Source organism: Schistocerca americana, chromosome 2, assembly GCF_021461395.2.
Source record: "Schistocerca americana isolate TAMUIC-IGC-003095 chromosome 2, iqSchAmer2.1, whole genome shotgun sequence".
NCBI classification, from domain to species: Eukaryota; Metazoa; Arthropoda; class Insecta; order Orthoptera; family Acrididae; genus Schistocerca; species Schistocerca americana.
In genome coordinates this window covers 340,326,003-340,340,082 of record NC_060120.1, presented here as the reverse complement: position 1 = coordinate 340,340,082, position 14,080 = coordinate 340,326,003, and the positions used below count along the sequence as shown (strand labels likewise).

The window sequence follows — 14,080 nt, the reverse complement described above, 5'->3', positions numbered from 1 at the left end:
GAGTGGGTGGATGGGCCGGTCTCACACCTGGGTGTTCCAGTGGAATACGATCCTTGTGGCAAAGAGTTGGGATTGGGAGTGACATAGGGATGAACTAGGGTGTTGTGGAGGTTGGGTGGCAAGGGAAGACAGGGGTGGACCGATCTTGTGTAGGATGTCCCTCATTTCAGGTGATGACAATAGGTAATAGAAGCCTTGTTGAAGGATGCTGTTTAGCTGTTCCAGTCTGGGGTTGTATTGGCTCATGAAGAGAGCACTTCTTTGTGTGCAGATGGGAGTTATCCTTACAAACATTCTCTGTTCCCATAATTACCCAGGCGTCAACCTATCTTAACATACTGTCCCCACCATCTCCATCCAACAGTTTCCACCCTCTCTGTCATATCAGTTCCTCCCCATTCTTGTCTCCAACCCACTTTGTGTGCCGCCCTCTGCCAATGTCTATCTTTCTCTATTCCTCTCCTTTTTGCTCAGTTTTCCCCACCTCCCTGCCCCACAAGCTCCAGACACTGCACCTGTTGTCCATCTAGTGCATGCACACTCTGCCTGATGACACTCCTCTCTCCCCCTACCTGTACACTGCTATCCCTTCCCCTTTACCAGCCCCCCTCCCTCCCCCCCCCTCCCCCCAAGATTGCTGCTTCCATGCCTCATGACAGTTGCTTTCTGGTCTGAGCTGCCAAAGTTGGTGGTCACATGTGTGTGAGGTGTGCTTGCTTGTGTGACTGAACTGTGTGTGTTTCTCTTTCTTTTTCCAACAAAGTCTTTAGCCAAAAGCTTATGTGTAAGTGTACTTTTATTGTGCCTGTCTGTAACATAATGTGTAATATTTACAGTAAGTAGCAATCTATCTTCTCCTACATCGTTGATATTTGGTTTAAACAGTTTCAACTTTCACTGCATATGGACAGTTGATAGTGTTCTCTAAATGAGTATGAAGTACTAAACAAAAACAACAGCTGAACATTTTAAGAAGAAGAGCAGTGATTTTGTTCAAAAAGTAGTACATTTTTCCTTTATCTATAAAAATTAATATAGAAATAATTCCCATTATTATTGGTGTGAGAAGATTAGCACTGATTGTCAGTACACTTTACAGTGGTAGCCTGTAGTGGCTGGTTGTGCACCTAGTGATAAATGTTAATACAATGTTTGTCACAGTTTTCACAAATGTGAAAAATAAGCAGTTTGTACACTGATACTGTCACCATATATTAAGGAACAAAATAAGACTTACATCTTGAAGAATAACTATTTCATCTACATGATGCAGAAACTGGATCTGATGAGTAACAAGAACACATATGCTATTTTTGAGCAATCTCGTAATACACTGATCAAAGAGATGTCTGGCTACATGTGGATCAACAGCAGAAAGGGGATCATCAAGAAGGTAGATGTCTGCTTTGCGATAGACGGCCCTAAAAAACATAAAAATGAATTGATGAAGTTCAGAATAGTTCACTTACTATTGGTCATATTCACAAGAGAAAAGCATATAGTGCATCATTCATAATGATAGTAGTAATGAACAGCAAGTATGTAAAATTACAATTCATAATTCACAAATAAGCAATGTATGTTTAACACAAGTACTGTACAGTTTGTGGTCTTTCCTAGCAGATGTCAGAAAGATGACATCTCTTACAGCTTGTCGGGTAAAAGTATTGACACTTACACCTGACAAGACACATGAGAATCCTTTCTTTTATCACTGTATAGTTTTGATTTACTCATGCCAAAGCATGCAGAATACTGCATAATACACAAAATATTGAGAGTTATAACAGATTTTTATAAAACTGCTTTATGTTAAATGCTCTAATTATGAAAATAATAGAAGTTTTAATGATTTATTATATTAAAAATTTATAAACATTATTAAAATGTTTTTGTATTTGAAACAATGTATAAATCACTTACAACCACCTAATGTTTACAAAATACTAAAACAAATAGCTGATATGATACATTTATTGTAACACTATTCTTGGAAATAACTAAAAACCAATTCTCAAACAATGCCTATGTTCAAAGTAACTTAAATGTAACTGTGCACATGTTGAATAGCAATAAATTCCTATATTCAGTTTTTAATAAAACAAACTTGCTACCAGAGTGGAAGTTTAGAATAACTGTGTCTTTGATAATACACTATTGTGGCACAGCATTCAAAGAGCTGTTCAGCCCAAAACTCATTAATCTGAAAATCCTTGCACTTAACCTCTTTTTTGCATGAGTAACTCACAGCACATTTCTTTTTATTGGTTCTATAATAGTACAACTTTAATTTGTACTATTAAGCCACATCTGTTCAATTTCAATGATTTCCACATGATGTTCTGATATGCACGACAAATCAGCTGAAATTTCATCTATTATTTCATTTTTTTAGTACTGTTCCTTCTTTTTACTAATGAGGGTATTGATGTTTTCATGGAAGAGACTAAATGCAGCTTTAAAAAAATGTCTGCACTTCATCAAAACTGCAGTATTGTGTTTTACTAGCAGCTGTTCCACCTGAAACTACATTTATTACGTAGCTCTGTCTTTCGAACTGATTTACCCTAAAAATAGACCTACAGACCAGGCTGGAAATCACTGGGATAGGATGGACATAGCCTTGGTGGGATTAGACATTTCTGGCAATTAACCATGCATCAGCTGTATCAGTTATCTATGAAAACTTCATGTCCCTGGTTTTTCCTTTACCTCCTGGTACGAAAAATATAGTATCTAAAATTGAGCTGCAAGTTATAGTTAGTCCTACCTCAGCAGGTCAAGACTTTATAATCTATATCTATACTCTGGAAACCTCCTTGTGGTGTATGTTGGATGGTTCTTTGTGGGTCACTGCACTTCCATCCTTTCCTGTTCTAGTGATGAATGGTGCACAGGAAGAATGATTGTTGGTAAGCTTTCATATATGCTCACATCTCTCTAATTTTACCATCAGAGCTTTTTGTGAGATATCACACGAGGAAGCACTATATTGATTGATTGCGCTACAAACATATGCTCTTGGGATTTTAACTGGAGTTGAATGACTATTTCCCACTATGCTTTTGTGCTCGCTGAACAAACCTCTGATAAAATGAACCACCCGTATTTGGCTTTTAGCATTAATCATGAAACATGGACCTTGCCGTTGGTGGGGAGGCTTGCATGCCTCAGCAATGCAGTTAGCTGTACTGTAGGTGCAACCACAACAGAGGGGTATCTGTTAAGAGGCCAAACAAACATGTGGCTGCTGAAGAGGGGCAGCAGCAGTTTCAGTAGTTGCAGTGGCATGACTGAACTGGCCTTGTAACATCAACCAAGGCAGCATTGCTGTGCTGGTACTGCAGACGGCTGGAACCAAGGGGAAACTACAGCCATAATTTTTCCCAAGGGCATGCAGCTTTACTCTATGGTTAAATGATGAGGGCTTCCTCTTGGGTAAAATATTCCAGAGGTAAAATAGTCCCCCATTTGGATCTATGGGTGGGGACTACTCACAAGGATGCTATTATCAGGAGAAACAAAACTTGCATTCTATGGATCAGAATGTGGAATGTCAGATCCATTAATCGGGAAGGTAGGTTAGAAAATCTGAAAAAGGAAATGGATAAGTTGATGTTCAGTGGCAGGAGGAACACAACTTGTGGTCAGGTGAATACAGGCTTATAAACATAAAATCAAATAGGGGTAATGCAGGAGTACATTTAATAATGGACAAAAAAAAATAGGAATGCAGATAAGCAATTACAAACAGCATAGTGAACACATTACTGTAGTCAAGATAGACATAAAGCCCATGCCTGCCACAGTAGTACAAGTTTATATGCAACTAGCTCTGCAGATGATGAAGAGATTGAAGAAATGTATGATGAGATAAAAGAAATTTTTCAAATAGTTAAGGGAGATGAAAATTTAATAGTCATGGGGGGCTGGAATTCAATAGTAGGAAAAGGAAGAGAAGGAAAAGTAGTATGAAAATATGGACTGAGGATAAGGAATGAAAGAGGAAGCCACCTGGTAGAATTTTGCACAGCACATAATTTAATCATAGCTAACATTTGGTTTAAGAATCATGAAAGAAGGTTGTATACATGGAAGAGTCCTGGAGACACTGGAAGGTTTCAGATTGATTAGATAATGGTAAGACAGAGATTTAGGAACCAGGTTTTAAACTGTAAGACATTTCCAGGGGCAGATGTGGACTCTGACCACAATTTATTGGTTATGAACTGTAGATCAAAACTAAAGAAACTGTAAAGAGGTAGGAATTTAAGGAGATGGGACCTGGATAAACTGAAAGAACTACAGGTTGTAGAGAGTTTCAGAGGGAGCATTAGGGAACAATTGACAAGAACATGGAAATGGAATACAGTAGAAGAAGATTGGGTAACTTTGAGAGATGGAATAGTGAAGGCATGTAGGTAAAAAGACAAAGACTCGTAAAAATCCTTGGGTAACACAAGAGATATTGAATTTAATTGATGAATGGGGAAAATATAAGAATACAGTAAATGAAGCAGGTGAAAATGAATAAAAATGAGTTAAACAGAAAGTACAAAGTGGCTAAGCGAGAATGGCTAGAGGACAAATGTAAGGATGTAGAAGTATATATCATTAGGGGTAAGATAGATGCTGCCTACAGGAAAATTAAAGAGACTTCTGGAGAGAAGAGAGTCACCTGTGTGAATGTCAAGCACTCAAATGGTAAACAAGTCCTAAGCAAAGACATGAAATCCAAAAGGTGGAAGGAATATATAGAGCGTCTGTGCAAGAGCAATGTAAATTAGGGCAACATCATGGAAATGGAAAAGGACATAGATGAAGATGAGAAGGGAGATATGACACTGTGTGAAGAATTTGACAGAGCACTGAAAGACCTAAGTAGAAACAAGGCCCCGGGAGTAGACAACATTTCGTTACAACTACTGATGGCCTTGGGAGAGCCAATGATGGCCAAACTCTTATATCCGCTGGGCACAATATATAAGACAGGCGAAATACCCTCAGACTTCAAGAAGAATATAATAATTCCGATTCCAAAGAAAGCAGGTGCTGACAGGTGTGAAAATCACCAAACTATCAGATTAATAAGTCACGGTTGCAAAATACTAACATGAATTCTTTACAGACAAATAGAAAAACTGGCAGAAGCCGACCTCAGGGAAGATCAATTTGGATTCCGTAGAAATATTGGAACACGTGAGGCAATACTGGCCCTATGACTTATTTTAGAAGCTAGGTTAAGGAAAGGCAAATCTATGTATATAGCATTTGTGGGCTTGGAGAAAGCTTTTGATAGTCTTGACTGGAATACTCTCTTCCAAGATCTGAAAGGAGCAGGTGTAAAATACAGGGAGCAAAAGACTATTTACAATTTGTACAGAAACCAGAAGGCAAATATTAAGAGTCGAGTGGCACAAACGGGGAAGCAGCAATTTCATTTCATTTCATTTTATTATCTTCCTGTATATCATTTACATGATGTAGGAATTGTCACAACAAAGTTATCGTACTAGTACAAGTACTACAGACATAATAATGGAATATCACTTTCAAGACATTTTTTAAAAGTACAAGTTTAGACATACAAATTAAAATTTTTGGCAATAAATTTACACACAATCAAAGTACTCATCTACATCATAGAAAGTTTTGCTTAAAAGGTAATTTTTAAGTTCAGTCTTAAATTTTACTTCATCTATTATTGCCTTCATGTACACTGGCAGAGCATTGTAGAGTTTTATTCCAAAATAACTTACATGCTTTTGGGTTTGTGTTGTCCTTACCCTTTCTACATACAAATTCTTACGAGTTCTAGTATTATAATTATGGCAGTCCTCATTTGTACGTAGATTTTTCATATGTGCTCTTGTACACAGAATGCTTTTAAAAATATACAGTGATGGTATTGTGAGTATTTGCAGTTCTTTGAAAAGGGGCCTACAATAAGTTCTTGGAGAGTTATGTGTTACGATTCATACAGCTCTTTTCTGAAATTTGAAGATATCTGTTAAGCTTGATTTAGTTTTACCCCAGAACACTATGCCATAAGACACGATGGACTGAAAGTAAGCAAAATACACTAGTCTAGTACAGTCTGTGCTGCATACTCTAGATAATGTCCTCAATGCAAAACATGCCGAATTGAGCCTGTGGGATAAGTACTTGAGATGGTCTTTCCAGCTTAAGTTTTGATCAATGTGCATGCCCAAAAACTTTGTGGATTGTACACTCTCTATCTTCTTATCCATTAGTTTTAACTGGAGGTCCATATCTTGAGTTGCTTTGCCATACTGTATATAATTTGTTTTACTCAGATTAAGTGTTAACTCATTAGCATTAAACCAATGTTGAATATATTTCAGGACTGTATCAGTTGTGGTGGTTAATGATTTTTTATCATCACTTATAATTATGCTAGTGTCATCGGCAAACAACATTATTTTGGTAGAAATATTAGGATTTTTTATGTCATTTATATAAAGCAAGAATAATAAAGGACCGAGAACACTGCCCTGTGGGACACCTATTTCCAATTTCTTTGCATCTGAGACCCACTTGATTTTCTGATTTTTATGCTCTGCGATGATTTCTACCACCTGAGTTCTATCTTGAATGTAAGATTGAGAAGGGAGTGAGACAGGGTTGTAACCTACCCCCCATGTTATTCAATCTGTACATTGAACGAGCAGTAAAGGAAACCAAAGAAAAATTTAGAATAGGAATTAAAATCCAGGGAGAAGAAATAAAAACCTTGAGGTTTGCCGATGACATTGAAATTCTGTCAGGGACAGCAAAGGACTTGGAAGAAGAGTTGCACAGAATGGACAGTGTCTTGAAAAGAGGATATACGATGATTATTAACAAGAGCAAAATGAGGATAATGGAATGTAGCTGAATTAAACCATGTGATGCTGAGGGAATTAGATTAGAAATGAGACACTTAAAGTAGTAGATGAGTTTTGCTACTTTGGGAGCAAAATAACTGAGGGTGGTCAAAAGTAGAGAGGATATAAAATGTAGTCTAGCAATGGCAAGGACAGCGTTTCTGAAGAAGATAAACTTGCTGATATTGAGTATAGATTTAAGTATCAGGAAGCCTTTTCTGAAAGTATTTGTATGGAGTGAAGCCATGTAAGGATGTGAAACATGGATGATAAACAGTTCAGACAAGAAGAGAATAGAAGCTTTTGAAATATGGTGCTACAGGAGAATTAACTAGTGAAAATAGAATTGGGGAGAAGCGGAATTTGTGGCACAACTCAACTAGAAGGAGAGATCGTTTGGTAGAACACATGCTAAGGCATCAATGGATCACCAATTTAGCACTGGAGGGAAGTGTGGAGGATAAAAATCATAGAAGGAACCCAAGAAGTGAATACATTAAGCAGATTCAGTAGTTACTTGGAGATGAAGAGGCTTGCACAGGGTAGAGTAGCATAGAGAGATGCATCAAACCGGTCTTCGGACTGAAGACCACAACAATAACAACAGCAAGGTGAAATAGCTCTATCTGTTACAATTCTATCCCTTAAACAAATTTCATTTCTTTGTTTTTCAATATACATGTAATGCACACATGATGTGTACACAAAGTCTTATACTTGCAGTATTTCACTACAGTTTATTCTTCACAGGATAATTGAAAGTCACATGATGATAATATTATAAACAGTTCAAGTACAAAATATTTAATTTAAATAAATATTCTAAATTTACTATAGCTGTAAGCCATCTGGATGTGAAAAATCAACCTTGTTAAAATTGTTTATGTCAGTGTTGGCAGAGATTATTTGAAAGCTCTCATTCATCTCTCTCAAGGAAATGTTTTACTTTTTCTGAACACTTAATTTTTCAAAAGTTATTTACATCTAAAATTTTCATGTTCTAGAAATAGTGTGGAAAGGAGAGATTAATTCTCACCACAGAGAAGGTGTTGAATTTCAGACACACACAATGAAAAGACTGCTAAAATATTAAGCTTTCACAAAAAGTTCTTCTTGAAAAATAGAAAACATACACACACATTCACACAAGCACAACTCACACTAAAACGACCACTGTCTCTGGATGCTGAGCCAGTCTTTTTCATTGTGCTTAAAAATTGTAAGCTCTAACATAAAATTAATTACCACCTATCTTGCTCATTTATAGACGACTAGACTATAGAAAACTATGCACCTCTGAGTCTTATGAGAAAAATCTGAATTTATTTCTGTAAAAATTTTGTACTCTCACATATGCTACCACATATAAATGAGTAATCATGTTACCATTTTCTAAGCAGTCTAATTCAAATCTTAAACATTACACTAAACATCTCTATCTGCATATTACACTGTCTTCCACCTTCACCTTTAAGCTCTCAGGTTTTTAAATCTCATCTGATGCAGTCCCCAAGAATCAGTCTTTCCTTCTCATCCCATACAGTAAGTCTCCCCTGACCCTCTGGGTGACTTTCCCAAAATCTACCCCTTTTCCTAGACCTCTCCAGTCCTTTTCCTTCACCCCTCTTCCTCCTCCTTCAACACCTCTGCCCGAAGAAGGAGCCACTGACTCTGTAATCTTGCCAGTTACAACTATCTTTTATGTGTGTGTTCTGCCAATGCTTGGTGAGTAGATTTTTTATCCATCCAATTAAATAATTTTGTCAATAAATGATTGTTTTCGTTGTTATATTAGCCCATGTGGCCATCATTCCTTCTTATTTAACCCTCTTGTCCATTTATGTTGTCATTGCCCCTTCATCTATCCAATTAAAAAACATTACAGTAAGAATCATTTTTCATCCACGTACACTAGGACATCAAAAAGTAAGTTACACATTATTATGGCTGGTCAAAAAAGTTTTGCTGAATGCTGCACTTCAAAGTGCCACAGATACATGACACTACTTTTCAACAATCACTAAGTCTCTGTCAACAATGGCCAGAATGTTTTACCAAACACTCATTTCTCAGTCTTCTCTTTGGTCATAACAGCCATTTGAGAAATGCAGTGTGGACAGCCTCATCATCAGAAGTTGTTACAAATCAGTTCCTCCGGAGCCTGAACATCATTGTCTGTGATTGATGTCAATGACCCTCCTTCCCAGTCAGCACCACATACCTCTGTACAGCCTTGGTCAAATTTTTGGCAACATTTCACTACGGGTGGACACAACATTACATTTGGTCCACGAACCATCTGAATTTCATGATGAATCGATATGCAATGTAGACTTTTGCTCTCAAGAATTGTACTGTCCAGCATACTTCAATTTTGGGGCACATTTCCAGTATCATGTCACTACACTTCTGTGCTGTGATGCACCTGATATCCATACTACAGCAGAACTGTCTCTGCATGGAACCCAGAACATGTACTCCCTTCTGACAAGGCACTATGCAATGGCCTTAGGATGGCAAAACATGTGTAACTCACTTTTTTAAGTCCCCCCATATAAAAATAACATTTGCTTTTCCTTTTTATTAATTAATTATTCTTCTACTCAAAAAATTTATACCATTTTTGGATTTGCTTTAGAAAACTATAGGTTTATGAGTTATAAAAGGTAGATATATAATTTTTTCTATTATTTATAACAATAAAAGTAATCAATTTTTGACAATATAATGTAAATGGATAGGTGAGGAATCTACTCACCAAGTGGTGGCAGCAGAACACACATATAAAAAAGTTTTTTCTTATGCAATCTTTCAGAGCCAGTGGCACTTTCTTCTGGCAAAATGATTTATGGGGAGGAAGAGGGGTGAAAGGAAAGGAATTGGAGTACAAGGATATAGTTCAGAAAAGTCTCCAGAACCCCGGATCAGGAGAGGTGCAACTTTTCCAAACTCTACCCCTTGTCCTAAACCTCTCCAGTTCCTTTCCTTTCACCCCTCTTCTTCCCCTTAAATCCTTCTGCCAGAAGAAGGAGCCACTGGCTCTCAAAGCTTGCATAAGTAAAACATTTTTTATATGTGTGTCCTCCTGCCGCTGCTTGGTGAGTAGATTTCTTATCTATCCAATCACATTATATTCATCATTATTATCATTGTTAGTTTTCTTTCAAAGTATAAATAATGATATGGGCTTTAATAAAATCGGTCATATTAATTAATTTATGGATTTCTGTTACAGATACAATATTTCAATATACTGGAATCATTTTTGTAAATATCATACCAGTAATATCTTCATATATTATTTCATCATTCTTCTTTCTTTACCATTGAAGCTCAAAATGTGCCATACTCATGAAGCAATAGCTGCTATTGGCATTTACATGGCCATAACTTATTGTATTTACATAGACTATGTTATTTACACTACTAAATTAACATGTAGTTGAAAATAAAATCTAGAAAAATATTAAGATTCATTTTTGTGTTAAACATTATAATTCCTCAGCCTCAAGCTACCTGGACAATGATCCAAGGTAATAACAACTCGTCATTCATCCTTCCTCAAATTCTACAGGTATGCTACAATAATAATTAGCTTGAGTACTTATTGTTAAGGTAATCATCATTGCCTAAATTTTTAAATTAATTCATTAACAATCTTCAGAAAATTATTAAAATCCAGTCACATTATCATTCAGTATACTCAAAATAGCACAAATTTATTTTGTTCAAAACCCATATACATTTAGCATTACCACCCATTAGAAAACTGTACACATCCTCATCAGATTCTGTCATTTAATAAATTTAACCTACAAAATTTCATTATAAAGATGAACAAAATTATATTCCAGTAACATTCATCTAGAACTTGTCATTGGGGTATTACCATCAATAATTTAAAACAATACTATTATTCCCAAAACTTATTAAGGGGTTGACACCGTCATTAAAATAAACCATTTCTCTCCCAGTGGAAGATTCCAAGAAGGTGTTCTGTTTCCTCCTGCATTGCTACAACTAGCCTTACCATTTCTGGTGGACTCTTCTATATGAGCAATATTCCAAACACAAAACTGATACTTCCCTGTAGAGAAAAATAGTGCTTATGTGCACAGAAGACAAAGGGTAGAAAGATCATCGTAATTATGAATAAACTAGTACCTCCATGTAGCAAGGATAGAAAAGGTATTACCTTGAACAGAAAGTAAATGGTACTAAATCCGCAGTAATTATTGGCAGACTTTCCCCAAGTCCCCACTCATTTACACCACATTAATATACACCGCAACAGGTGTCCTTACAGGGAAAAAGAAAATGGTTCCATGATGACATTCTTAATTAATACTACAACTCTTCTTGAGCCTTTATATTATATAAGCTATTATAATGCACCAAAATATGGTTCAAGTGAGCCCCCATGGGGCATGGGCACCTGCAGGTGCTCAAGAGCTTGCCCAGTGAGCAGGCGCTAGGGGATAGGCCACCCGCAGGGGCCCATTTCACCATACATGCACAATGCTCCATTATGTGCCTGTCACTTAGTTACATCTTGTGCTTCTTAGTGGAAGTAGTGACAACAATGAGTTCTAGAAGCAGCCTGTTGCCATTTTTGCCAAGTTGGGAAGAACAGTTTTCATTTTTTGAGAAAGATGGGTTGCCTCAGTGGCTTGTGTGCCATAAAGTTCTGAGTACAATTAAGAAGTATAATACACAGCATCACTATATGTCCCTTCATGTGATACAGTATGATGAGGTGGACAGTAACACAAGAAAGCAACTCATTGTCACACTGAAGAGCAAAGTTCAGCAACAGGCAAATCTGACATAAAATAAATAAATAAATATCACAAATGAATACATACTTCTTCTACACCCTCTGTCTTAGTATTGATTTCATTTACTACACACGTGTTATGCAACTATTGTAGACTGCTGACACTGATGAAGATTCAACTCTGATGCGATGCTTCAAGCAAGCTACAAAGTTGCACACATCATTGCAACAAGTGGAACACCATTCTCAATGGTTCCCTTGGTGAAATCATGTCTGCTTGCCATTGTCGAGTGCTTAGCACCAGCAGACAATATGGAATTTGAAGGAGTTTGCCTCTCCAAGCAAATGGTACCTCACCGGATTCTGAATATGGACACAGATTGGAAAATCAACTGAAGCAGAAGTGCCAGACTTTACAACTTTTTTGTTAGCCCTTGATGAAACCACAGATGTTGCTCGGCTCACAATATCTGTGAGGGATATTAATTCAGAACTATAGGTTTTTGAGGAGCTGATAGATGTGATACCAAAGGAGTACACAATCCCAGGTCATCACATATGTGTGGTTGTCTGTGAGTCTGCAGAAAACATGTTCTTGCCATGGGACAGGCTCTATTCTGTGGCAACTGCAAGTGGTTGGGAGCCAGTAAGGTTACATGACTTATTTGAAGCAAAAAATCAAGACAGAATTTTAGAAAGAAAGAAATTTTGGAAAGAAATATCAAGCGTACTCTGTTTCGAGCAGCAGGAAGTCTGTTTTGCTGAAAGTGTGAAACACACTGACATCATAGTGAAGTGTGTAAATTTTGTGAGATGCTATGGTGTCAACCACCACCAGTTCAAAGTCTTTTTGCATGACCTGGAAGCAGCCTATAGCAATATTCCTTATCACTGCACAGTATGGTGACTTAGCGGAGGCACAGTTCTCGACATAGTTTTCATAATTTGGGAAGAAATTGCCTTGTTTATGGAAATGAAAGGAGACAGGCAACCATCACTCCCTGATGAGACATGGGTAGCAGACCTGGCCTTTTTAACTGACATTACAAGGCATTTAAACAGCTTAAATGCATCACTTCAAGGAAAGGATCTATTAATTGTTGATATTTACAATAAAATGTATGCATTCATGGACAAAATTCATGTATTTGAAAGGCAACTTGGTAGAGGAAATTTAACATTTTCTGAGTGTTTTTCATTCCTTCGGTTGCCTGAAGAACTAAGTTTTGGGAATTTTCAACCAATTATCATACAACTTCATCAAGGTATTGAGTTGAGTTTCAGGACATGTATTGCCTACAAAACAAGTTAAAACTGTTTAGTGCTCCATTTTCAGTTGTACCGGGTAATACTCCTTCAGAAATGGAACAAACAACTTTTGTAAAACATCACACTGCTCAAGGACAGATATTACAAAATCATGAATTTCATAAGATGAGATCATGATCTTTGTACAAAAGACTTTCCCAAATTACACAGGAATGCAGCTGACATCATATATATGTTTGGCTCAACACATGGTTGTGAACAACTGCTTTCTACAATGACGAGAGTAAAAACTACAGAAAGGCCCCAGCTGCATGACCCAACACATTAAAAATTATAATCAACCATCCTTTATTGCCTTGCACATGGTCTTCCCCCTAGCCAGTGTTTTATGCACAGTGGACAGTGCTATCCAACTATGACAATGCATGCATGTGTGCCAGCTGTTTACTCACTCCTGCCTGCCAGTGCCCACAGGTGCCCAGCCACTTGCAGTTGAGTTCTTAAGCTGGAACAGCCTTGTCTAAACGATTATCTAACTTGTGTATCTGTTGAAGATCTACATTATATAGTACTCCTCTGAATTGAGAAAATATATTTGCTATTTGAGAAAATCCTCTGTTCAGTTCTGCTGTTATTTCTTCTTCCATTTGAGAAAATCTTTAATTTTTCTGTGTGAATGCCTGCATAAATGAATCAAATGGTTTACTCCTCTCTATGAGAGCCATTTTTGTCAATCTAACAAATATTAATGTATTAAGTCCCATAGTTAGTGATGCAGATTAACTAAAACCGTACTAATAATAAATGATATATTTTTCTTGTCTCTGTATCATTCAGTAACCAGCAAAATTTCTGAAATTTTCTGTTGGAATTAAATTTTGTCTTAGAAATCTTCTGTGTCACTTGATATTCACCTAACAAGTTCAGTTTCAATGTATGAGTTGCAATTTAGAAATCGCTCCACAATCAACCATACAGTGGACTCTGCTGAGCATTTGTGTACTGTGTCAACTGCATCTGTTCTTCATCTGCAGCTGTCTCACATACCCACTGCATGGCTGTGTCATGCAGCACTGGATGTTGGTTGCCAACTGTGCTGCATGGCCACATCATATAGTAACTGTTGACTGTGAACTTCAGGCTGCTA

At 37.0% G+C, this 14,080-nt stretch overlaps 1 protein-coding gene across 2 annotated transcripts in view; it reads right to left on the bottom strand.

Annotated features, from left to right (window-relative positions):
- LOC124593679 (probable multidrug resistance-associated protein lethal(2)03659) overlaps positions 1–14,080 on the bottom strand; it is a 283,510-nt gene that overhangs the window by 106,788 nt on the left and 162,642 nt on the right. For both annotated transcript variants that reach the window (XM_047131975.1, XM_047131976.1), the window contains one exon: positions 1,238–1,421. In XM_047131975.1, the coding sequence (XP_046987931.1) occupies positions 1,238–1,421 (184 nt within the window). The remainder of the gene's footprint in view (positions 1–1,237; positions 1,422–14,080) is intronic.